This window comes from Mustela lutreola, chromosome 9, assembly GCF_030435805.1.
Source record: "Mustela lutreola isolate mMusLut2 chromosome 9, mMusLut2.pri, whole genome shotgun sequence".
In the NCBI taxonomy this organism is placed as follows: Eukaryota; Metazoa; Chordata; class Mammalia; order Carnivora; family Mustelidae; genus Mustela; species Mustela lutreola.
The window spans coordinates 30,800,018-30,826,981 of record NC_081298.1 but is presented as its reverse complement, the minus strand read 5'-3'; the positions used below and the strand labels follow the sequence as shown (position 1 = coordinate 30,826,981).

At 47.2% G+C, this 26,964-nt stretch overlaps 1 protein-coding gene across 9 annotated transcripts in view; it reads left to right on the top strand.

Annotated features, from left to right (window-relative positions):
• Nucleotides 1–26,072, top strand: part of SLC23A2 (solute carrier family 23 member 2) — a 130,898-nt gene extending 104,826 nt beyond the window's left edge. For all 9 annotated transcript variants that reach the window (XM_059133879.1, XM_059133874.1, XM_059133880.1 and 6 more), the window contains 8 exons: nt 6,099–6,219; nt 6,716–6,872; nt 9,878–10,025; nt 11,186–11,291; nt 17,214–17,343; nt 17,988–18,125; nt 19,530–19,625; nt 21,380–26,072. In XM_059133879.1, coding sequence (XP_058989862.1) covers nt 6,099–6,219; nt 6,716–6,872; nt 9,878–10,025; nt 11,186–11,291; nt 17,214–17,343; nt 17,988–18,125; nt 19,530–19,625; nt 21,380–21,612 — 1,129 coding nt within the window. In that variant the 3' untranslated portion in view covers nt 21,613–26,072. The remainder of the gene's footprint in view (nt 1–6,098; nt 6,220–6,715; nt 6,873–9,877; nt 10,026–11,185; nt 11,292–17,213; nt 17,344–17,987; nt 18,126–19,529; nt 19,626–21,379) is intronic.
• Nucleotides 26,073–26,964: the final 892 nt, after the last annotated feature.

Here is a 26,964-nt window from a genome sequence, read left to right as displayed (position 1 = left end):
ACCCTGGGATCATGACCTGAGCCAAAGGCAGAGACTTTAACCCACTGAGCAACCCAGGCGCCCCTGATCTTTTAAAAGGCAAGTGTGCAGAAGACTCTTTTCAGAAAAAGGCCTTAGTGTACAGCTCTGCACACACAGTTTATTTTTTTAGTGCCATATCTAGTAGCATATTTTGAAAGAATGTTCTTTGGAACATGGTTTGGGAAAATGATCTTATAGATAATAATACAAAAGCCAGCACACTATGTGTGTCATTTTAGGAACTCAAGGATGATTAAATATTAGGGGAAAAAAGTTTATTTTTATTTTTATTTTTTTTTAAGATTTTATTTATTTGACAGAGATCATAAGTAGGCAGAGAGGCAGGTGGGGCGGGGGTTGGGGGGAGCAGGCTCCCTGCTGAGTACAGAGCCTGATGCCAAGTTGGATCCCAGGACCCTGAGATCATGACCTGAGCCGAAGGCAGAGGCTTAACCCACTGAGCCACCCAGGTGCCCCCCCCAAAAAAAGTTTTTAAAGATTTATTTGTCAGAGAGCAAGAACACAAGTGGGGTGTAGCAGTAGGCAAAGGGAGAAGCAGGCTCCCCGCTGAGCAGGGAGCCCAATGTAGGGCTCCATCCCAGGACCCTGAGATCATGACCTGAGCTGAAGGCAGATGCTTAATCAACTGAGCCACCCAGACGTCCCTAGAAAATTTATTATAGGCCCATGGTGGATTTAATTAATAAAAAACCATGATGACAACTACATCAGTCAAATTCAGTCTCTATCTCTGCTGCCAATTACTAGCAGTATGGGAATAGAAGGATCTTTCATGAATAAAAGTTTTAAGTGCCTCATCCTTTAACAGTGAGAGACAGATATCAGGCCTGCCTGCCGAAATCAGAAACCAAGATAAGCGTGTTTGTTATTACCAGTATCATTTAAGATTGTTCTGGACGTGCTAGTCAGTGAAAAAGAAAATAAAGTAATATGAGCCATTCCCAAAGAAGTCAGAGAGAAGGAAATGGTGACTTGCTCTTACAAGAATTAAAATACATTTCAGAACTTAATAACAATACTGTAGCCCTGGGAAGGATAGACATTGGTAGAGCAGAATAGGAGTGACCGAAACAGAACCAAGAAGAAATTAATATTTAGTGTAAGATGGTAATCATATCAGAAATCAGTGGGGAATAGAAGAATTACATGAGAAAAATTATTTAGAAAAAATTTAGATTCCTAGTTTATATTAAATTATATTTCGGTTGAATTAAAGACTTAAGTATAGAAAGTAAAACAATAAATGTGCCAGAAGAAAATGTACATAAATATTTAATCATGGGCGGAGAAGATATGTTTTTTTAAAGATTATTTATTTTTGCAAGAGAGAGTGTGTGAGGTCAGAGGGAGAAGCAGACGCCCCACAGAACAGGGATCCTGATGTGGGACTCCATCTCGGGACCCTGGTGTCATAACATGAGCTAAAGGCAGACATTTAACCCATTGAGCCACCCAGCCGTCCAGAGGAAGATCCTTCTTAAAGCAGATAATGTAAAGGGAAAGACTGATTTTACTACTGATGCATCTAAAACTCCCATCAAAACCCACTGAAATTAAGCCTCTGCCTTTGGCTCAGGTCATGATCCCAGGGTCCTGGGATCAAGCCCTAAATCGGGCTCTCTGCTTGGTGGGGAGCCTGCTTCCTCCTCTTTCTCTGCCTGCCTCTCTGCCTACTTGTGATCTCTGTGAAATAAATACATAAAATCTTAAAAAAAAATAAACCACAAACTAAACTATAAATGAATCTTGGATATATTTACAACAAATTCCATTAAAAAGGTTAAGGTCCTTAATTTATAGTTTCATTAAGGGAGAGTCCTGGTGGAATAATGGATGAAGGGTATCATATGAGCAGCCATTTAATCAAATAAAGGAAGTATAAATAGCTAACTAGTATGTAAAAAGGGTTAGCCTCCCCGGTTATCACAATGCTGCATATTCACAGGGATTTTTTTTTTAATTTATTTATTTTAGAGAGCTGGGGGAGGGACAAAGTGAGAGAGAGAGAATCCCGAAGCAGACTCCCCGCTGAGCGTGGAGCCCAATGTGGGGCTCGATCCCAGGACCCAGAGATCATGACCTGAGCCAAAATCAAGAGTCAGCTGCTTAACTGCTGGAGCCACCTAGGTGCCCCTTCACAGGGATTTTATATAGCAGTGGGGGCAGTGGTGGTAGGTCAGACTATACTGACACGGGTTCCTAAGTCAGCCAAGAGAGGCACAGTTAGAGGCAGGTTCTCAAGAGAGGATAAATGGGGTGACATTCCCAACTCTAAGCATTGGTTCTGGATGACAGCTGCTTTTCATGAGAAAACATTATTTTGATTACTTTCATACAGTTTTCAAACCTGTTCAAATACAGAATAGTGTAAGGAACCCCCATGTACCATCACCACATATATTAAATATATTAAAATTCTAGTCATTTGAAGTTTAACAGTAATTAGACAGGGAAATCTAAATTAAAATAATATTTCCTCCCACCCACTCCCTCACCTCAAAAACAAACAAATAAATAAATAAATAAAGTCACAATTGATGAGTGAGAAGTTCGTATTTGCCCTGTATGCCTGAACACAAACATAGTGACAGATGCAGCTTTACCAGGATCGTCTGCTTTTCACCCTAACAGTTTTCTGGGCTCATCTCTCTAAGACTGTGTGTTTAGATCTGCTCCATTCTTTGTAAAATTGCACAATGCTGAATAGTATGGAATAGTGTAGAATTTATGAAACCATTCCCCCATTGATACTCATGCTTGTTGTTTAAAGTATTCGCTGTTGTGAACAATGCTGAGATACATACTCTTCAGTGTAAGGAATGAAAGTTAAACAACGATAATTTTTTAAATTGACGAAATTGGTAGGTATTTAAAAGTATAAGACTTTATGGGGCGCCAGCGTGGCTCAGTTGGTTAAGCCTCTGACTCTTGATTTCGGCTCAGGCCATGATCTCGGGGTCCTGGAATCAGGCCCTGGTGGGCTCCCAGCTCAGCAGGGACCCTGTCCCTCTGCCCCTCCTCACTTGCGCTGTCTCGATGTCTCTCTCTCTCAAATAAATCTTTAAAAAAAAAAGTATAAGACCTGGTATTGCAGTGAGAAGCAAGTGGATGTCTTTGGTCTCTGGGTGGGATTTGTAAATTCTTTCAGCTTTTGTGTATTTGGCAGTTTGTATCAGAAGCTTTTTAATAAGGAAAAAAAGAGCTTTTTCATAAGGCATTTACTGTTTGACAGATCCATTCCAGTCCTAGGATCCTGCCCTAAGGAAATGTGTAGATAGGTGCCAGGAGGGGTGATCTACCACAGTTGTTTATGCTCCTGGTGTCACACCATATGGAAATTGTGTAACAAGACGTGGTATGTGCATAAGGCAGAATGCTAAGTAGCCACTGAGGTGCAGTTGCTTATTTCCATCTGTTGAGGTGGCATTAATAGGGGCTACAGGCTAGTTAGGAAGCATGTTGTGAAGTGTGATTCCTTTTTGGGTCAGATGATGGACCTATTAGTGCTTCAAGGGCAAGGGTGACGTCAGTGGTCCCATGTCCCTGTCTAACCCTGGTGCCCCAGACCCAGTGATGCCCTGTAAATATCCAGGGAGTGGAAGCTGCTCAGAATCTATAGGCCGAATGTTACATTGTTGTTAAGCTGGGGTGATGAGTGGTCTTCAGGATTTTGTCTTTCTTTTTGCTTATTCACCTTTTATAATTTTCCTACATTGTAGTCTGCATTGCTTGCATAATATTTGTAAGGTAGAAAGTCAGCAAGCCTGTGGTTGGACAGAACCCTGGGCTGAGGACCTGTGGCTGGCTTATCCTTTCCCCTTCTCTGCTTGGCCAAGATGCATGGGCTCAGGCACACCCCTCACCTCTGAGCCTCTGCTGTGGCCTCTCTGTGATGGGACTGCCTGCTCCACCTGCTACACAGGCTGTTTGAGGACAAACAAATTAGAAGGGGGGGGATGGGTTTTAGAGTGGCAGGAAAATGAAGTGTTCATCTGCCTAGTCCACCCTAGTTCATTTGCACTGCCAGATTTGGCCTGAGATCTGGGTGTCCTTCCTGGAATTCTCTCTCCCCCTTCCCCTTGTAAACATGCTTTAAAACGTGAACACCATGGTGCAGGCAATGACAGGTGGCTGTTGCCTGAATAATAGACTTGGGGTCTTTTGGAATCTCAGAGTGTTCACTTTGAAATAAATCAGCATTTTTTTGGAACATGAAAACTTTATGTTAATCTAAATTTAAAGTAAACCAGTTTTAGCACCCATCATTACCATAACATTTTTTTAAAAGATTTTATTTGTCAGAGAGCATGAGAGAGCGAGCACAAGCAGGGGGAGCAGCAGACAGAGAGGGAGAAGCAGACTCACCACTGAGCAGGGAGCCCGATAATTGGACTTGATCCCAGGATCCTGGGATCATGACCTGAGCTGAAGGTAGACGCTTAGCCAACTGAGCCACCCAAGTGTTCACCATAACCTTTTTTTTTTTTTAAGATACATATTTATTTATTTGACAGACAGAGATCTCAAATAGGTGGAGAGGCAGGCAGAGAGAGAGAGGAGGAAGCAGTCTCCCCACTTAGCAGAGAGCCCGATGCGGGGCTTGATCCCAGGACCTCGAGATCATCACCTGAGCTAAATGCAGAGGTTTAACCCACTGAGCCATCCAGGTGCCCCCACCATAACATTTTTAAGTTAAACTTTACCACCCTGGGGGGAATTAAAATAGCTTGGGCACATGTGTATTTCCAACTTCAAACTGGTACTGGCTCGATGACTTTGTATTTGGGCTGAGATCCCCATCGCCAGGTGGACAAAGAACTTGGGCAGGTGGGGAGAAGGGAGAAGATGGAGCAGCATGAGCCTGTTCTCCGGCTAGCTATAGACCACGTGCCTCGTTAGGAATGTGACAGTGAAGCTGCACTTGACCCACTGTCAGCGGAGCTGATAATTCCATCTCTGCAATTGGAGCTGTGCCCAGGAACAATTAAGCTGAACTTTGACTGGGAACCCACTTTTGTGCCAACTCTCCCTCGGGTCGTAAGTGAGAGTGTATCCCTATGGGCGATGAAACACATCTTTGTAGACCTTCATTGTGTCAGCAATGGGAAGTCGTCCCACACCTGCTGTGCTTGGTAGCGGGCGTGCCGGGTCCTGCTGCAGAGCAGTCATCTGATGTTGCTGCCTCCTCTGTTCCTCAGTGCAGCTGGGTCAGGGGTGGGGGGCTCGAGGTAGATGGCTTTCTGAGCCAGCCCTAGTATCCCTGCTCTTAGGATAGTGTGGCAAAGTAGTTCAGAGCCAGGCTGCAGAGCTAGACCCCTTGGCCCAACCCCCCTGCAAACTCATGCCTGCGTAATATTGGACCATTGGCTTTATCTGTCTGGGACGTGGATGGTCACAGAAGCCACCGCTGCAGAAGGCTGGGATGGTGGGCGGCATGACCCTCAATATCTGACACACAAACCTCTCAGGAAAGTTATTAATACTGAATCCTGTATGTAGGCCTTAAATGTTGAAGCTTTTTGCTTTTTGAAGCTAACTTTATGCTCTTGATATAGATCAGAAAATACGGGAAAGTAGAAAAGTCTCAAAACATTGCTATTGGTAGTCAATCCCTGAGAGCATTTTGGACCCCCTTACCTGTTTGCACATGTGCGTGTGTGTTCATGCCCGTGTGGCAAGTGCGTGTCTTGTAGCTGATTCATAGTTGTGATTCTAGTGTGCATTGTCTTGTAGGTATCTTTTTCCCTTACACAGTGTGAGCATCTTTCCTGAGTATGTGCATTCTTCAGGTTTTCTTGTCCTGTTCAGGAAAATTTAGCCAAAACATTTATATGGCAGTTTCCTTTAGCATCAAGATATGCTTAGAACTAGTATCTTTCCCAAAATGGCATTTCCAAAAAGATAAGATTTCCCAAATAACAGTTAAAAGGACTAGTAGCTCCTAGAGAAAGGAGTTGAATAATATGGTCAGTTTTGCTGTTGAAGCTTTGAGTATTATTTTAAAACACAGATAGCCTTTAACATAGTTTATTTTCTTTCTCTCTCTCTCTCATCAGGACAATTTTCCTAGTATTATTGTTTTCGCAGTACGCCAGAAATGTTAAATTTCCTCTCCCAATTTACAAATCCAAGAAAGGATGGACTGCGTACAAGTTACAGCTTTTCAAAATGTTCCCTGTGAGTAGTCACTTTCATTTTTTGACAACATTGCTTTTGTTTGTGTGGAAGGAAGTTTTAAGCAGGTCTTCCTGGGGGAATCAAGTCAGGATGGTAACATCAGGGTACTGATGACCACAAAATTGTCATTGGCATAAAGTTTACCAGTGGCAGAAGGTTCTGATTCTAAAATCCTTCCAGCAGTGTAGGAGGACACAGTTTGAGATGGGGAGATCTGTATTCCCATGGCCTCTGCAAGCACATTGTCCATTATTCTTACTTTCTAGCCAGGCTGAGGGTTCCAGTAACTTTACCTGCATAAAACTTCTTTCTTGGAATGTGATTCCATCCAGGAATGGGCTCTCAGCAGATCTGTGGTGTGTTTTTTTCCTGCAAAGTGCCAACGATGGTGGAGGTTGTGGGGTGTGAGATGCAGCCCACAGGAGGAAGGTGTGTGTTTTGCCAGCCTCCACCACCTCAGTTGGCCTCATGGAGCTTTTCCCTTTGACCACTTTAGATCATCCTGGCCATCCTCGTGTCCTGGCTGCTGTGCTTCATCTTCACAGTGACCGACGTCTTCCCTCCCGACAGCACAAAATACGGCTTCTATGCTCGGACAGATGCCAGGCAGGGTGTGCTTCTGGTAGCCCCGTGGTTTAAGGTCCCATACCCATGTAAGTACTCTGGTGGCCAGAGGGAGAGGGGTTGGGAGCTCTGAGAGCCTCTTTTAGAGGAGCTGGAAGGTGGCAGAAGGCTCTGCAGCTTGAAAAGCCTTCTTTGGTCTAGAATGTCCCATGAAGGTCTTATAATTTGGAGGATTTGACAGCGGACAGGGGGAGGCCCTGTCCCCAGAAGGCTGGGACTAATGCTCGGAGACTCGTGCCAGCTCCCTTCCCAGATGAACTAATTCTTTTGGTTCCACTGGGATGAAATCCTGGACAAGGAATCCCTTGCCAGCGTTGAAGAAGGCAAATAGAGAGCCACATGGTACCCGAGCTGCCCACACAGAGCAGGCTTAATTAGGAGAGGCCTGATGATCAGCAAGTCGACTGCTCAGCATGATGGGATTTGTGTCATCTCTTAATGGGGAGCTATACTCTGTTTTTTATTTGGTCACAGCTGTCAGAAGTGAACAGATACTCACTAATGGGTGGGAGATGGCTCTTGAGTTATAATTTAAGTGTTGGGTAACTCTTGGCAAGGTGTGGGGGGTAGGGGGTGTAGTCCTAAGCTGAGGTATCACTTGGATTCACACAGAGGACTTTGGGGCCAGCCCCAAAAGTGACTTGTATGAATCCAGCGGTTATTAATGCTTGGTTGTTCTGTTGTAAAGACCCTGTTCCCGGCACTTGGGCCTTTTAATTAGAACTGAAACCTGACCTTAGTCGGGTTCTGCTGATTTATTCCCCTGCTCAGCAGCCACATCCTCACATTTTATGATGATGAGAAAAAGTAGGAGAAGCTGAGAATAGCAAGGTTGGGTCAAAGAAAACTGTTCCAAGCATGTTAAATGACAGTGATATTGGCAGTTGTTCCATCACTAACCTGTTCATACTTAACAAAAGTTTATTCTTTCTAAAATAACATTCTCATCAGATCATATGGTCTGTGTATTTATGTACATCTGTCCCTCCCCCCAAAAAAACAATAAATGCATGTTTTATAAACAGACACAGAATCTGATATAAAATGAGGTGAAACCGGTTGGCCAGGCAGTCAGGAGGAGGAGGTGTGGGAGGTAGGAGGAGCACTGCCAGGAGGTCTTCTCTGTGGCGCCGGCCAGTCCTAAGATGAGCACAAACGAGGAACACGGGGTGGGCTGTTCCGGAAGAGCAGCTGTGCATGTGCTGAGAAACCAGAGAGATGTCCCCAGGGTCCTCCCGGCCTGTGCGTGGAGGGGTGTGGCCAAGTGGACTGGGCTTCTGGCCCCAGGATGGTGGCCCACGCTGTCGGGCTCCTCTTCACCACAGCCCTTTGCTGCCATGAGCTGCTCTGGGGCCACCAGTCATGGGGCAGAAGGGGACCCCCAGACAGCAAGAGAGTTCACCCCGACAGTTTGGCTTCATCTGGAGACAGGTTTTCAGATATCTACAACAGTGGTCCTTGGTCTTTAGCATGAGAAAAATGGTGAAAATACAGATGGGGGACCCAAAATGTCAGTAGTGCTGAGATTGAGAAACTGCTGTGAAGTGACAACATAAATTAGGCATTCTAGTTATAAGGGGAGATGAAATAACAGTTCAGACAGAAGGCTGGAAGCCAACAAAGTTTATACACACACCTGTAGTTGACTCTTGAACGAGTGGGCAGTGGTGGGGAGATGCGCCTCACCCCCGCAGCTGAAAATCTGCATATAACCTTTCTCCCCAAAACTTAACTACTAACAGCCCTACTGTTGTCCGGAAGTCTTACTCACAACGTCAACAGTCAATTAACATGTTTTGTATGTTACATGTTTTATATATTGTACCCTTACAGAAAAATAAGAGAAAAGAAAATGTTATTAAGAAAATTACAAGGGAGAGAAAATACATTTTCACTACTGTACTGTATTTATTGGGAAAAACCTGCTAGTAAGTGGACCAGTGCAGTTCAAACCTATGTTGTTCAAGGGTATACTGTATATAGAAATGAGTGGAAGGAAGAGGGATCAAAAATTTAGATGAGTACAATTTAAAATGTTGGAGTACATGGAATAAAGATTTTAAAAATCACATTTAATTTAAGGCTGCAGGCAAAATGGGAAAAAAAAAAGAAAACAGAGTAAAGAGACTAAGAAATAAAAGGAAATAGAAACAATGGGAAAGTAAGTATCCCTCCCAAAAACAAGACACTAAAATGAAACTATAGTACTCTGTCAGTAACACAATAACTATGTTAAAGATTATTTAGATTAGAGATGATATGCAAAATGTTGCTGGATAAAGAAATTATCAGCATGAGAAAAATCTCCAAACCCACCCGGAAACGCCATGTTGACCAGGCACTCCCCTCTCTACTCCCAGACAGGAACAGTCCTGCCTTCATACACATCCCAGGCTTATCTGCACACTTTACTTCTTGTCCTCTTTCTCTTCCCAAACCCATTCTCCCTGTGTGGCTCGTGTGGCAATCCAGATATCCAACACAAAGTGTCCTGAGGTCTTTTCTTTGCTTTTCTAAAGGAAACTATTTTATTTAACACAACATGGTTTACTTTTAAGGAAAAAAAAAAAAAAGCACTGATCTTACATTAGGGGACTGTCTGTATCTGGTGCTATGCTTTACTGCTGAGATTTAAATTTAGCTAGTGACTTTTCGCCACTTTTTCATTTAATGCCACCCCCTGGGCAAGATCGCCACTGTTTTGTGTCGTGCCTTCACAGCAGGGTTAAAAATCTTCTTCATACAAATATCCCATCCCAATAGGAATTTCCACCACAGCAGGCTGTGTTAAATTGTAATTTAGTAGACACCAAGCGTGGCTTGGAAGCAGCCTCTGCTTCTAATCACTTTATCTCTCCAGACCAATCCTGGTTGTGGCCACCTTCATCTGATTTAGAAACTGTCCCCAGGCATGTAGTATACTGAAGAGTGACATTTAAAAATCAACAAAGATTTTCCCCGAGGCTCGGAACCTGGGTGTGTGGTGTGGAGTCCTCTGCTGTCCTGCTTACTTTCTCCTGTTTGCCTTCCGTAGTTCAGTGGGGACTGCCCACCGTCTCTGCCGCTGGCGTCATCGGCATGCTCAGCGCGGTGGTCGCCAGTATTATTGAGTCCATTGGGGACTACTACGCCTGCGCAAGGCTCTCCTGTGCTCCGCCGCCTCCCATCCATGCAATAAACAGGTACGTTCCTCTGACCATGGAGCTCTTCCTTGGGCCCAGTGCCTCCTCACCTGGCTCTTTGGTTAATCTTGGAGAAGAGAGGGAGGTTCAGCATGGAAGTAGCCAGCCATCAGGGCTCCTTATTGGTTGTCTGCTTTGGACAAGTCACTGCCCCCATTTTGCTCTCATTTTCCTTATCTGGGACATGGAGGGCAGTTCCACCCTTCCTGCCGTGTTGACAGTCACAGAAGACACTGTCTTTGAGACCCTGCCAGACCTTAAACTCACCACAGCAGATGCGGGACGCTGCCCTTGTTCTTTGCTTGATTTGGGGTCATGGAAGGATGTTCCTTTTGATTTCTTTATTCTCTTACTGTTCTTAGGGCTAAAAGCTGTGTCATCTATTCACAGTTATAATCCCTGTATAGAGAGACGAGAAGAGCAGGCGTAGGTGCAGTCTGCAGAATTTGGAGACTTATGGGCTGTGGGGTTTATCTCCTCAGTACACCTGGTCTTCCATTTCTGGATGCTGAGAGCAAACTGGACCCTGCGGAGGCCTTAGAGAAAAGCACAGATTTGCCCCTTCCCCGCCTCGGCCAGCCAGCCGCTGCCCTTCCAGAGGGATAGAGGGTGATGAGATCCAGTGCGCTGCTGTCTGAGCATGTCTCGCTTCGGTTCTGTTCGTGTTCACACTCCTGGTTTTTACAGCTTCCTCTAAAGGATGCTGCACATGACGGAGCTACTTATATATTGATTCTTTAAAAAGTTGCAGTGTTGACAGAATTACGAAGCGTTTCCTTCCTGATGAAACTATTAATAGTAAAAGAATCAGATCAGCAGACAGCCTGTATTTGTCTTCGATCCCAACCAATGGCTCTGTTTTCTGGTTAAAAGCCTTTAATTTGGAATGTTTTTTAAACACCTGTGTCTAATGTGTGGTTCCCAGAAGTGCTTCTCACAGTTGGATGAGCATGGGGGATCCTGTTAAAATAGAATGCAGGCTCTGCTCCGGCAGGTCTGGGGGTGGGGGCCCAAGATTCGGCACTCGTGACCCTTCCCAGGAGTGTGGAGGCTCCCCGCCCAAGCACGCCACCTTTGGGGTGCAGCCACTTGGAGCATATTTCAGAGTGTTTCCCCCATTGAATGAATGCTTCTCTTTCCCCCATTCCTTTACATTTTAGGGGGATTTTCGTGGAGGGTCTCTCCTGTGTTCTCGATGGCATATTTGGTACTGGGAATGGCTCTACTTCATCCAGTCCCAACATTGGAGTTTTGGGAATTACTAAGGTAAGCTATTTTTCTAATTAAATGGTTGGGCCTCTAAGTGTTGATCCATTTCATCAATTGGTCTAACCACCATGAATCCCAAAAGGAAGGCTTCCAATTCCGAGATCATCTCCATCACCCACCCCACCCTTTTCCTTTTTCTCATTGATGGGTTTCTGGAGTGCTGATGGAGGTCTCCCTTCCTTGGCTGCCTGGGTAGCCAGGCACTCAGAGCTGTCACTGCTTCATAGGCATTCTGCAAATACTAAGCACCAACCCATGCCAGGCTATGGGCACTTGGGATACAATAGCGAATAAAACAAAATTCCCGCTGTCAGTGTTTACATTCTAGACAGAGGTAGACAAACTGCAGACAGTACGCATAGTGTGAGAAATCACAGGGCAGGTGTGGGTATTGGGAGTGAGGGCTGGTAAGTGTGAAATAGGGTCAGGCTAAGCCTCACCAAGAAGATGACCTTGAGCAAGGACCTGAACAGGGGAGGTGGAGGGAGCCATGCAAGCCCTTGGGGAAGAGCATTCAGGCCAAGGACGTGGCCGGTGTGAAGCCCTGTCCTGAGAGCAGGTCCACATGCTGCCCTTCAGCAAGGAGGCCGGTGGGGCAAGAGCAGAGTATGGGGTGCGGGTGGTAATAGAAGGTAACATCTTCCAGGTAATGGAGGACCAGGTCACATAGGCCCCAGAAGCTGCCAGAGACAGGGAAAGGACATCCCCTGGACTGTGGCTCCATTAGGCTTTGGGTTTTTTTGTTTTTGTTTTTGCTTTTGGTTTTTTTAGAGAGGAAGAGGGAGTGCATCCTTGTACACACACATGTGCAAGTTGGGCGGTGGTGCAGATGGAAACAGAGAATCTTAAGCAGGCTCCATGTCCAGCACGGAGCCCATCATGAGGCCTGATCCCCTGACTCTGAGATCATGACCTGAGCCAAAAATCAGGAGTCAGATATTTAGGGCGCCTGGGTGGCTCAGTGAGTTAAAGCCTCTGCCTTTGGCTCGGGTAGTGATCCTGGGGTCCTGGGATCGAGCCCTGCATTGGGCTATCTGATCAGCAGGGAGCCTGCTTCCCTTCCTCTCTCTTTCTCTGCCTCCCTTTCTGCCTACTTGTGATCTCTGCCTGTCAAATAAATAAATAAATAAATATTTACACCACCACCCCCTAAAAAAAGAGTCAGATACTTAACCAACTGAACTGACATCAGGATATTTTGTGAGTCTCACTTTGGCTGTTATGATGAGAGTGGACCTCAGGGTCAGGGGAGGAGGTAGAAACTGGAGCAGGAGACAGCACTAGTTCTAGATGTGAGATGGTCCCATTCCTTACAGGAAAACATCAATCTTACAGTAAAGAATTAATGTTTTCAAACCAAAGCCACAGGGACCCTCTCTTTCAGATGAAATCTGGCACAAAGTTAGTGGGTTTGCCAGGCCACAGGCCCCCAGGTTGAGCAAGGTCTGGGTCTGGAGTCCTCCCCGTGGGCCTCTTCTGCCCCTGTCCCCACACAGATCTTTGACCTGGGGCTGTCCCACGCTACAGTCCAGCTTCTGTGAAGAACCGCTCCTAGGCCTTTCTCACTTAGTACTGAACTCTAGAACCCAGTTGTCTTGCCAGAGCTCACTGTCTGCGGGGCTGGAACGTGCCTCTGCCCCAGCCACTGTACGCCGAGCAGCTGGACACCTGCTCACCATCTGGGATGGCTGTGTACACCATAGGTCTCCCTCACCCAAGCACTGTGTCCTGAGAATCTACAGCCAAGCTGTAGTCTTCTTAAGCTATCTGACCTCTGTACAGTTAGAAATACCGCCCCCCCTTCCCTGCTCTCTGCAAGATTGTATGACCAGACCCAAAGAAACCAGAGACTGCTTGGTTCATCCTGACTGTGAGTCCAGGTGAGAAGGGCGCATGGTTCTGACACTTTGATTTCCTTGGATGTCAGCAGGGCCTTTGCAGAGCCCAGTGTCCTGTGTGCACACAGCCCTGTCAGGTGCTCCTGGTTCTCAAATGCCCTATGTCCTCCAGCGCCATTTTGGGGTCCTGGCACTGTCCCTGGGGAGAAGCTGATGCCGAGCACACAGAGCTCAGGGCCATGCCTCTCTTTAACCAGTTTGCTGCCATGACCCTGTGATTCTGGGACAGACCTAGAATGAATCGGAAATACCATAGTAATGAAATTCTTATAGACAGAGGGACTTAGGGCAAAACAGTTTAACAAGCCAGCTCCCTTCTGCACCCCTTTAAAACTGATCCTCCCCTCACATAACGTAATCAGAGTCACTGTAGGGAGTAGGGGGTGTTGTTCATGGAGGTTCTTTTCTGAAATGTCACTGAAGTGGTTTGGGGAATAATTAATTACAATTTGAATGTTGCCAGCTTATTCTGAAAAGGCAACCTGCTAGCTCTCTTTAATGAGCTAATTGATCTTACCTCTGAACCCCTTTGGATTACTATCCCCAGGCAAAGGCGGCATGCATTCAGGGGCCTAGAGTTGATTTTCATTGCCCCGACTCACAGTGGGGATGATTGAGCTGTCCGTGTAGCTGCCTTGGGGTGGGAAGTGGGTCTCACAGTAGAAATTTCTCTTTGGCCCCAGCCATGCGACCATTGGAAGGACTCTGTCCAGGAGGAAGGAGGCACATGTTGGAGGCTATATTCTGCCCCTCATCTAGTGGAAGGACTTGGGACAAGTCACTTGTCTGAGCAGAACTCTCAGCTCTGAAATCTGACAATTCTAGTCCTGGATCTGTGCTGCCCAATTTGAGAGTAGCTGTATGTGGCTCTTTTTGTTAAAAAGGAAAATTAAGTTCCTTAGTCACACTAGCTACATTTCAAGGGCTCAGTAGTCACATGTGGCTAGTGGCTGTCGATGGGTAGTACAGATATAAGACATGTCCATTCTTGTAGAAAGTTCTGCAGACAGCACTGATCTGGGCCATTGTGTCCAGCTTCCAGGGCTGTGGAAAGAGGGTGATCTCTGGTTCTTCCCAGGGATCTGCCTCCATGTCCTGGCAGTTCGGGTTCTTGTTACCCCATATCCACTCCTGTCGTTCTCTGTATGTGGAGATCCTAAGCTGTTTGATCAGGAGCTGAGGCCACCAGCTTCCCTGTTGTGTGCTTGGAAGCCGTCAGGTGGGATTCCAGGAGTAGGTCTTCTCTTCTGAGTGTGCTCCGGTGTCTGTCCTGCAAAGGGGGGGTGGCTGTTTGGTATTGCAGCCCTGGTGCCATGACTTTGTCCCGGTGTGGCTGTGGGCAGATTACGTCACCTCCCTGTGTCTCCATGCTCTTGTCTATAAAGACGACTGGCCAGCCATTAGAATTAATAAATTGGTATAATGCATGTAGCAGAGTCGGACGTGTAGGTACACAGTAAGCAGTAGGTAGTGTCCCTGCTTGATATTTAGCCCTAAGTTTATTTCTAGGGACGGAGTAAACCCCACCTCTCCTGCCAGCGCAGTCCCTTCAGAGGAAGGCCGTTTCTCCCCTGCCGTGTCCCACACTGTTGAAGACTTGGGCAAGTCAGAAATGAGGGTTCAGTGTTTTGATGGCCCTAGAGGCAAAGTCAGAGTTCAAGAAAGAGTTCAGAATGGAGGCAGGGAAGGGAGTCCAGAGAGTGGGCATCAGGAGGGGTGAGGCCAAGGCTCTACATCAGCACTGAAGGGACAGGGATTAGGCCTGTGCTCCCCGCATCGCTCACAGAAGTGTGTAATAGGCACCTGGCACTTGGTTCAGTCATCAAGCTGAAGAATGGCTTAGTTGCTGCTTGTTTGTTTTGAGCCTTCAAGGCAGATCAGCTTCCCTGAAGGTTAGTCTTCATAAAGGTTTATTATTTCAAGGGTCCCTAGGGCCTCCTCCTGGCACCTCTGATCTGCTGGGAGGGTGGGCTTTGCACAGGCGGTTCCCCGTGTGCCTGGATGCTCTTCCTCCAGGAGCTCTTGCTCATCCCCTGAGACCGTCTCTGTGGAGCCCTCCGCAGCTCCTCCTTCCACCTGGCTTCCCACAGCCCGTAACAACTGTGGCAGTGCTGTGATGTGATCGTGAGTCTATGGCTTACTCCTCTCCATATTCCCCTCCCCCTCCAGTCTAACAAGTGCTGGTCACAGAGTAGGTTCCCAAAAACGTTTGCTGAGTAGCGGCAGGCTTCCTTACGATGTAACGCCACCCAGCAGAAGTCATTTTTGCTCGATTCTCCAGTTTGCATACCCTTTCTTGCTGCTTCCCTGCTCTCGAAGATTCAGTGGGAGAAGTGGGGAACCATAGATCATAACAGCCGAGCCTGGCCTCCGGGGTCAGCTGGGCGGAACAGCCATCCCTCTGTTGGCTCAGTAAGATTCTTCTCTGATTCTTAACCAACTGACGTTTGGGTCCTCTGAGATGCTGCTGGAAGCTCTAGATCAATGCGAGCCAGCGAAAGCATGGTGTGGTGGTGGGCACAGCGGACATTCACCTGCGCTGCTATTCTGTGCAGGGACCACCCAACATGTTCCTGATGGGCACTTGATATAGTGGCTGGTGCGGCTGAGGGACTAGAGCTGACATTTCATTTCATTTCATTTTAATTAAATTTAAGTAGCCATCTTCTCACTGTAAGTCATTCTTAAAGCCCTACAGACACTCCCCAGTCACTTCTGGAACCTCTTTTACTCAGTTTATGTGCTCAGGGTGTTTTCCTGGAAGAGACATCACACAGTAGGGGCCAACAGTACAGGACTCTTGAGCCTATTGTCCGCTCCACATCCCACTGCCTAGGGTACAGCAGGGTAGGTAGAAGTTTCCGGAAGGCAGAGAGCAGGTTGAGCAGATAAAGATGAGACCGTGTGGAAAATATAACGGTTCTGCAGAGGCCCAGTGTGGAAAGGCAGAGCCTTGGAATCAAGGAAGACTTTTTTTAAAGAGGAGGTAACATTTGGGCAGTCTTCTGAAGGACGTGTCTAGAACTAACCAGAAAGGGGGGGATGTGGGTGTGTTCTGGGTAGACAGGTCTAGGGATGTCTGCGAAGGGATTTTATTTCATGAGCACCAGAGGATTTAAGGAGGGGGGCAGAGGAGCATTGACATCCCACATCGCTGTGTTTGAAAGGTCACTCTACCACAGTGGAGAGGACAGGGAGGCAAAGGAAAGGTCAGAGTCAGCAAACCTACCTGGGAAGCTGTCATGGCCTCATGCTTGCCAGGTGCTGTTCACACTGTTTTCCACCTTGTCTCATTTAACGCCTAAAGCCAGACCTTGTGGTTTATCATTATAAAAGTAAGGATCCCGCCACCCAGAGAGGCCAAGTGACTTGCCCTGGTCACATGGATAGAGCAGAGTGGGGTACACACCAGGCAGGGCGCACTGAGAATCCACACTCCTTTGCCTCTTGGCTGTGCCACCTCTCACAAGCAAAGCTCCTTGAGGAGAGGGGATTCCAGAATTATCCAGGGCTGTTGTCTGATTCGGGGTGTGGGGAAGATGGAGACGAAGGTGAATTGCTTTGGGGTGGTTAACTTGGTAATGGGTGATTCTAAGAGCCCAGAAGAGAAAAGCAGGATGAACCAGGGTTTTTGTGTTTGATGTTAGGTCATCCTAGCTGCTGACTATAAGGGCATTCGAAACCTGGGACCCGAGAGCTGGAGCACAGCCACGCCGAAATGACATTACCCAGAGTGCAGGGAAGCACAGGCCGAGCCCTGGTGCTGCCTTCCTCCTGGAGCGTGGACAGGATGAGCTAGAGGAGAGGAATCTCTTTATTTGGGGTGTCTGTGTAGCAGTGGTTCCCTGAGGTCAATCATCACTATCTGACGAGACCTGTCTTAACAATAAGTTTTCAGGATCTAGGAGATGTGTGGGGTTTTGTTACACTTGCTCCGGGACGGGGGTAGGGCGGGGGGCACTGGATGAGAATGGGCGCAGAACTGGCACTGAGTGCCATCTGCTTCTGGTGTGTCCCGCAGGTCGGCAGTCGCCGGGTGATCCAGTATGGCGCGGCCCTCATGCTGGCGCTGGGCATGATCGGCAAGTTCAGTGCCCTCTTCGCCTCCCTCCCCGATCCCGTGCTTGGTGCCCTCTTCTGTACTCTCTTCGGTGAGATCCCATTTCCTCGGTAGCCTGACCTCTCTCCTCCTCTGCACATTTGCTAACGAATCCCTTCCGTGAGATGGGAGGTAATAATATATTTCTGTTTAAAAATACAAAGGGGATACATCTTCAAAACATGAAAACCTTCAGCCATCTCTGAGTTGAATTTATGTTAAAGGTAGAACCAAATATAGAATACTTGTGCTAGGAAAAATAAGATGACCTTAATCTTTAATTGGTGTATCTAATTGATTTAACTTCTCCCCTGAATGGCCATTTAAAACTGACCATTTTTACCTTGGCTCTCGACATGATCTCTGTGCCATCCAGTTGTGAACAGGGCCCAGATCTTCGGGTGGGTTTCCCAGTTGAGTCAAGATGTTTGCATAGAGGTTTTCAGGGGTAACCGATGTCCTCAGTTTTCTGCTTGGTTTAAAGAAGGTGTCGTTTGATGTTTGTGTCCCTGTGACAGCCGTGAGCCGTTTGGATCAGAGAGCCAGGTGGTCACTTTCTGACCGCATCCTGTCACTGTTCTGTGTCCCAGCTGGTTTCTGGTGGGACAGAGAAGGGACGATGTGGGGAGTCTGCAAGGCCCGTCACCCGTCTGTAGGTGAGCTCCGTGCAACTTGCCATCTGCTGTTTCTTTCCAGGAATGATCACAGCTGTTGGGCTCTCCAACCTGCAGTTCATCGACTTAAATTCTTCCCGGAACCTCTTTGTGCTTGGATTTTCAATATTCTTCGGGCTCGTCCTTCCAAGTTACCTCAGACAGAACCCTCTCGTCACAGGTAAGGAAAACTGGCCTTGAGTCTTGGGAGTAGTTGGAATCCCAGCTGTCGGTTCACAGACACCCCACGCCTGTCACAGAGGGCATTGGAACCTCAGGAGTTGTCTCCTCTGACATGTGTTTGATTCAAGCCTCACTCTGCCACCGCCGATCTGGAAGCCCCTTGCACATCCAGCATGAGCTGGCGGGTGCACGTGACTCATGTGTATGTTAAGGTCTCTTTATTGACTGGGACCCTGTCTTTTGGGACAGTGCCTGTGTGTAAAACCTTTTGATTTCTCAGACTAATGCTTTATGAAAATGTATAATTCCTAAAAACTCAACTTCATAGACTTTCAAATACATGTCTTTCTACCAGGATTGTAACTTTTGAATTCAAGATTAACCTTTTTAACACCTTTTAATTTTAATAACCTGATGTCATGAAAAATGAACAAAGGAAAACTGTTTTTTTTAAGCGGGGGAGGGCAAAGACAGAGTGGGAGAGAGAACCTCTAGCAGACTCTATACCTATCGTGGAGCCTGATGCAGGGCTTGATCTCACGACTCTGAGATCATGACCTGAGCCAAAACCCACTGAGCCACCCAGGCACTCCTAAGGATCATATGTTTTTAATATAGAAAGTGTGAGAGTTTCTAATAACAAGGAGATTCTTGCTCCTTTTTATATTTTAATATATCACGTTCATATGAGTTCATTTATATACATGCAGTTGCTCCTAATTAAAAGCAGCTAAGCACAGGAGCGCCTGGGTGGCTCAGTCGGTTAAGCGGCTGCCTTCGGCTCAGGTCATGATCCCAGGGTCCTGGGATCAAGTCCCACGTTGGGCTCTCTGCTCAGTGGAGAGCCTGCTTCTCCCTCTCCCTCTGCCTGCCACTCTGCCTACTTATGCTCTCTTTCTCTCTCTCTCTCTCTCTCTCTCTGTCAAATAAATAAATAAATAAAATCCTTTATAAAGCAGCTAAGCACAAATCAGTGATCCAGGATTCTGAAACCCTTTATCTGATTGCAAACACCACAGATGTTTTTGTTGTCTTACTCACTTTGTAATATTTTCAGCCTTAAAACAGCCATCTTTTTATTAATTTTCTTTTCCTAATCTGCTAACACCACACCCCAGTGGCTTTTTAGTTCATTATAGGGTGAGCTTCACTCTTAGATTTCTTTTCTGGGGACCACTGTTGGGGGATTTTCCTTATAGGAATAACCTCTTGATTATTGTTGAAATTATTTATAAAAGTTTAAAATGTTACTGGCAAAAATTTATCTACTTGTGTCCAACAGAAATTTGTACTTTCATGCATTGCATTGACTGGTGATTGGTGGCTCCCCTACCCCCCTGTCCTGCCCCCAGTGCTCCTTCCTGGCCATGGCTGTGACCCTACCACTGTGTTCTGTTTCCAGGGATAACAGGAATCGATCAGGTGTTGAACGTTCTTCTCACAACTGCCATGTTTGTAGGAGGCTGTGTGGCTTTTATTTTGGATAATACCATCCCAGGTATGTGGTACATACACACATGCTTATTTCACGTGTGAAGCACTCATTTTGCCAAATAAATAGGGAAGCAGGCAGAAGGAATCAGCTCGGAGCCATTGGTGGTTGAGACGGTCTTTTAAGTGGTTAAGATGACACTCCCAGCCTCCTTTTGTGAGTCCATTTTTTTGCTGATAAACCTAGCAGGTTTTTTCCTCCTTGCTCAGTTAGGAGAAAGCAAGGAAGTCCCTCACCGTGGTCACTCTCCAGGCTGTCTGCCCCCCCGTGCTGCCTGGCTCAGTCCCCGCAGCGGCTTTCATCAGCCTGCTCAGACAACGCCTCTGAGCTGCTGACAGCCCATGGGGGTTCCTTCTCCTTCCTGAGGCAGGCCCCTGCCAACTAAGACCTCAAGATAGTGAGTATGGTCGGCACGGGCTGTTGTCAGGATCGGTGACTGAGGGACCAATGGAGGTGGCTCTCTTCCCGACATCTGCAACCCTTGTTCCTCCGGTGTGCGTTCTATGCCCAGTGCTGGGTGCTGGACGAGGAGGTGATGTGGGTCCTGCCTTGCAGCCTTCCCAGCTTCCCAGAGGAGGCTGAAAAATGCTTCTGTGGACGCGTGGGTAGATTCACCTTCCCTCAAGGAAGGCTGATGCTTATTCTTGAGCTAGAAGGTTTTGTTGAGGTGTTTCCCTTGAAGACCGCACACCTTCAAAAAGCCTCTGTGAAGAGGTTGCTGGGGAAACCAGGGATGAACAACACATCAGGCAGAGGGAGTCACGTGCACAAATTAGTGGATTGCGTTAGATTCATGGATGTCAGTAACACACACTCTCAGAGCAAACTGAGAGGCAGGCTTAGGAGTCAGACAGGTGGGAATGAGAGCCCTGTCACAGAAACACTGATGGGAGGGCATAGGGCATAGTTTGGATGTAAGAGAATAATGATGTTCCTTCTACTCACTGGGGACTCGAACTCGTCATCTAGGCTTGGGCACAGAAGTATGTCCTGTGTAGCCAAGAGCAGGTTCCAGTGTACCTCTCTGCACTGGAAAGATTTATGAATCGAATCTAAGGCTCAGCATTTGCTGAGAATGAGCCCACATCATTCTCCCTCACTCCTCTGTTGGGGTACAGTGTCCCCGAATGTTAATGCCAGTAGAAGTTCATCCTCACAAAAGGGACATGACAAGTGGAGAATACAGAGCAGGTGTATCCCTCTCCTTGTCTCCCTCCACCCCATCTCTCTCTGTCTCTCTCTCTCTCTCACACGTGCACGCACACACACAGAGCGAAGTAGGATAGAACTCATTATGCCTGGATGCAGGTGGTTTGCCCTGACCAGTTGTTGAAGGCATTATAAATGGGTCCCATTTTGTGGTTTTGTGAGAACGGATTGGAGGAAGGAGATGGTGAGATGGAAGAGCAGGCAGTAAGGGGACTGTTGTGATGACCCCGGAAAGCGGCAATGAGGCGTGCTCCGGACCTCAACAGTGACGGGAGGAAATGGGTCATGTGGAAGGACAGGGAGGAGGCTGGAGCTGTCAGATGGCTTGAATGTGGAGCAAAAAGCACAAGGATGGGTTAGCGATTCTTAGATTTCTGGCTCAGGCACCTGGATGGCTGAGTGCCATCCACTCCTCCTTAAGGGCTCCTTGCTGTCCTCCTGGCAGCTCCCTGTGCGGGACAGCATGCTGGGCAAGCTCAGTTCCTGGTGGAACTGTCAGGCTAAACATTCCTTTGTATTGTTCTGTGTGTGTCTGTATGTGTGTGTTCCAGGTACTCCAGAGGAAAGAGGAATCAGGAAATGGAAGAAGGGTGTGAGCAAAGGGAGCAAGTCGCTCGATGGCATGGAGTCCTACGATTTGCCATTTGGCATGAACATTATTAAAAAATACAGATGCTTCAGCTACTTACCCGTCAGCCCAACCTTCGCGGGCTACACGTGGAAAGGCCTCGGGAAGAGTGCCACCAGCCGGAGTCCGGATGAGGACTCACAGGCCACGGTATAGCTGTAGGTCACCTGTGGCCCGGCCGCAGTGGGGCATGAATCTGTAGTTCCTTGCTGAGTAACAAGCAGTAACCTATATGTTTGTATATCTGCATTTACATTCTGCACCCGGAGCTAAGACGATTACAGATAGCTTTTTTGTTGTGGGTGGTGATCGTGTCTAATATCGTGTCTCACTTGTCTCCTTATTTAAGCCCTACCCCTTGCCCTTAAGAGCGTCCATTGAACCTGAAGCTCCTATCATCCTGTAGGAGTGGGTATTTGAAATCCACAGCGGTTCCTTGGTTTTGGTCTCCTTCCAGCACCCTGGGCTAGCTTTCCTACAAGCTGCCTCCATGGTCCAGGGACTTTCTGTCCCAGAAGCACCTGGACCTGCTCCTATTTAATTTGACCTTGGCCTACAACCCACAGAGAACCCCTCTGGTCATGGGGCACCAGTATCCTCACACTGTCACAACTGATGGGTCAAATGTGATTCTGTGTTCCCTGATTAGAGGGAAGCTATTGGCCTGATTGAAAACTGTGACATGGTTACCCCAGGCCCATGTCTGTGTGTGAGTAAGGTCTGTACAGATGTTCTTAGAATTGAAATCTGTTTGGGGGATTGGAGGGGAAGGGAAAGTACCTTGAAGTTGAATCTGATTCTCAACTGCTCTTTCTTGGTGCCATCGTGGCCCAGGCTGGGCCAGCACATTTCATATGGGCTTCTTTTTCACTCTAATGGAGACACTCTATCTGACATTTATCACTCCAGGCTGGTGCGATGGGTGTAGAGTGCCACACGATGGCACTTAGCAGATGTTCATGGGAGTCTTGACTCTGCTGTCATGTGGATGTCAGTTACTGTTGCGCGTGTCTATAAATTACAAGATTTTATTCCTATTTAATGTTATTGACTATAGCAGGTTTTTGAAATCAGTGTTTTCCACGTGACCCTCTTACCTTGCATCCCTGTCTCTTGTCCCCCACCCCTCACCTCCCATTAAGAAAAGAACCAGCATTTGTAAAGCTGTGGACACCATCAGGGAAGCTTGTCATCATGGCTTTTGAAGGCCAGTAACCATTATTGTGATTGTGTTTTGTATTGCTTGATACCATGAAAGTGTAAATACTGTAATGCCTAATCTATTTATCAAAACTGACTACTGGACCAGAGCCCAGAAACCTTATGGGTTAAGTTATACGTGAATTTGTTTTGTGAAGAAGGGAAGCTGGGGGCAGGTAATCGACAGAGTCGCCATATTGAATGGTCAGACATCCTGGTTAAATTCATCACTGCAGTTCTGTTTCGAGTCTTTTCTGGCACTTAAGGCTTACGGAGACTCTGTGTGGGTTGCCATGTTGTGTGTCAACTGGATCTTGATTTTTGCAGAGGGGTAGAGTAGACCCCCCTGGCCAAATGCACCTTTCCTATTTAAGTCATTGCAGAATGGTGGTGAGAAAAGTAGGTGGCGGGCCCCTTCTCTCGCGTTCTCATTAATAACACTAAATCCTTTCTGAAAAAAGTGACTTCTTTGAAATTTGGTTTGAAATTTGTCAGCCAAAGGAAAACCCTGAAACACCAAGTAGTGACCTTGCCACGTGAGGTGGTGCTTCCTAGGTGGTTCGTTGACCTGGCTGAGCCTTGGGTGGCCACAGGTGTTCCTGTCTCTGATAGCAGAGCATGGCTCCCCGCAGCCTCGTGTCCCGAGGGTACGTTCCCTGCTCCCACAGCCAGCTCCGTGCCACAGCACTGGGGTGTCTTTGGCAGCGTGATTGTGACTGCAGCCTCCCTGGCTCCTGGGAAGTTTGGGGCTGCAAAGTGTATTCTAGCAAGAACAGTTCAGAGCCACTGCATTGTTCTGCCAAGATCTGGTTGCAGATTAAGTTTAAAAAATTAGATTCTAAATTACTTTTAATTTTGTATGTTGTTTTTAAAAATTGTACCTGATGCCTAGTTAACTTTGGAAGCACACTGTTTAGCGACTGTCGTCCCCGTGACTTGGTTGGTAAGCACTTGATGTCAAAAGCCCTCCTGCTCCAAGGCGCTCTTAGTTTCCTTCTGTTTGTGTTTTTGCTCAGCATCTCTAATTTCTCTGCCCTGAAAAGTGGGGAAAACTGTTAAACATGCCAGAGATCCTAGCTCACTAAGGGAGCAGAAGGACCAAATATACAAATAAAAGCATCTGAACCATTGAATAATCTTCACTTTCAACCTGGCATCGTCCGTCCCAGTGGGTGACACTCAGGACATGTGCTTCAAACATCCAGACACTCCCTCCCTTCTGAAACCCCTCCTTGGACTGGGTTTTGTTGGGAGGTTGCAGGTCTGCTGGTCTGGAGGGATGGATGTCTTCTGCAAGCATTTAATTGTGGAGGGAAGCCCTGGACCTCGACCCTCTGTCAGAAATGAGGCGTTTTACCCTTCTTGCTCCATTGAGGCCAACTTTGGATTCCCTAAGTCATGGGGAAAGGGGACAGGAGGTGGGGAGGAGAGAGGGCAGCCAGACTCCAGATCCCATTGAGTCTGGTACTTCTGCGCGGCCTGTGAAACTCACCTTTGCTTGAGTGGTTGGAGTCTTCTGATGAATGCCATTTTTGACAGTGGTCCTCCTGCTGGTAGATATACTGTAGAACCAGTCTATAATCAAGAGAAAAACTTGATTCATCTGCTCTTGAGGCTTAAGCACACACGTGAAAGGGAAGTTTGGGGGAACACAGTGGCCGTGCCTCATCTGTACCTGTATACTTACCACTTACATTGTTGGCCTGCACTGCTGGGGCACATACCCACCAGGCTTTGTTTGGCCAGTGGAATGTTTCAAAGTGTTTTGGATGTAAATGTCCTTGGGCAGGCCATGCAGACTCCAGTTTCCATAGTGACCACGTACCCACCATCTTTACATTCACCTTGGTGATCTTGATGTGAGAAGTAGAAAGTGTTTGTAAGGACGATAGATGCTGTCATATCATGGTGGGTGGCAAGGGGGATCCCACCACTGGTTTTAATAAAACATCTAACATGGTTGACAGAATAGTGGGCAATGGCTCCAGTCTTTGCCTCACTAGGTAATTAAACTTAGATTCCTTCATAGAGTCTTTCTCAAAATGGTTTTAGCTGTTAACATGTAGTGAGTTTCTGGTGATTGGTGAAGGAGAAAAGTGGCTTAACCAGGCCAGCTGAAGCATCACAAGTCCCAATGGTTTCCCATTTTCATGGCAACAAAGTCACAAGCAGGATTTGCTTTATACTGTAGAATACTTCCTTTCCTGATGACGCCTTGGTTTATGCATGAATATTGCAGTATTTCCATATAGTAAAGTAACATTTCTACCCAGGATAATAGTCACAGTTTTCCAGGGAGGGAATGATATAATTTTCATGACAATGTCATGTGATAATAGAATTTCTCCATTGATGAATCTCTAGTATGTGTGTATACTTTATTTACCCACGCATCTGTTTTATCACCACGAGCTAAGTTGTTACTTCCTTAGTTCACGGCCCTGCTGAAATACCGGTACTGGCAACTTAGACTTGAAGTTGGCAATGGTAATCTTGCATAATACCAATGCGGTAGGAGTGGCAGGTGGCTAGGTGGCTGTGGCAGAGGCCTCATTCTGGGACCTGGCCGGCGCTGGGTGGCAGCATTGCACGGGTACCCCACCCCTGGGCCCCGGGGGGCTGTGCTTGCCCACGTGAATGGGCCTGAGACTTTGGGGGCTCTCTTTGCGGGCGCCACTCTTGGCCTCAGAGAAGCACCTGAGGCTTTCACACGCTGTGCGTGTGGTACTCTGTCTTAGGATTTGGATCCTCGCCACTTCACCTGCAGTGGCAGCGCGAGAAGACTGCCCGTGGTGCCGGCACTCGGCTCCCCCCAGCCCCGTGGATGCAGAAAGCACGTTAGCGCTGGGCACCCCTTTGCGGCAGCCTCACACACATTCCTGTCCTTTGAGGTGGTTCTTGACTGTGCCTCGTCCTCACTCCGTAGAAGTCCCATCCAGCGCCCCTCGACTTCCTGTGTTTGTTTCCTGGCACGTAGGGCCCCCACACTGGGGCAGCCGTCCTACTGACAATTCGAGTTAATACCCTTTTCTGTAAGTTGGTAACCACCTTTGTTTGACACATTAATAAATTTCTTGACTGTTCTTAAAGCAGTGGGGATGCCTATATTTTCCTTGAGTTTTTGTGACTGACTTTGGCTATATACCTTTCGGGGATTTTCTTTGTTTGTTTTTTATGTTTATTTTGCATACCGAGGGTATTTGGGGGTGGGGTTGTTTTTTGAGATGTGTAATTCTTTTATGGAATTTTTAAAAAGAATTTTCATATTGTTTTTCTAACATGGCTTCATTAAACGTTTAAGTATTTTAAAAATATGTACTATTTGGACCAGATGTTGTGAATAATAGTAGAGATAAAGCTATTTTATTCTGTATTTTTAAAACTGTTCCGTACGAATAAAAGCTCTCCTGGATGCAGTTCTGTGTTTATGTGCCTCCTTCTTTGGCTTGTCTTTAAGAAATGTGTCATTGGGGCACCTGGGTGGCTCAGTGGGTTAAGCCGCTGCCTTCAGCTCGGGTCATGATCTCAGGGTCCTGGGATCGAGTCCCACATCGGGCTCTCTGCTCAGCAGGGAGCCTGCTTCCCTCTCTCTCTCTGCCTGCCTCTCTGTCGAATAAATAATAAAATCTTAAAAAAAAAAAAAAAGAAATGTGTCATTAATTAAAAGTCATCACCTATGGGAGGGAAATCGACTAATAAAAAACTTGCTTCAGCAAGTCTCCGATGTTACCATGGTCAGGGTCCTGGAAGACTCAAAGGGAGGAAAGCAGGAGCCAAAGCGTCATCTGTCCCCACGACCAGAGAACCACAGCGGGGTCCCCGCGGGGATGCCTGAGTGAGGCTTCCATTCTGAGACGCAGCCTGCAGGACGGTGGGTGAAACTCTTGAGTCTCTTATTAAGGCCACAACCTCTGGAGGCTGGACAGAGAAGCAGTCTGTGCACACAGTGGAGTCCAAGGCTCCCAGAGCGGCCTGGGCCAAACCGAGTATTGATGCTGGGGCAGGAGCCGCGGAGGCGTAGGTGCCCTAAAGGCCTGGAGCTGAGCTGAAAGCAGCTGGGGACAGCTTGTTCTGTCAGGCCTCCCGGTGGGGACGTGAAGATGGGCGCAGATGTACCCCAATGTATTTCTTAATTTAGAGCAAACTTAGAGTTCCCCCATTCCTATCCCCATCCCTGATTCATCTCTGGCAGTTTGGGCCGTGAGTGGCCCCCCATAGTTACTCTCATAGGGTGTGGACCCTGCTGCACCCAGTCACCAGTACCCTGACCTGTAAGCCGCCGCTGGACATCCAGTCTGTCACAAGGTA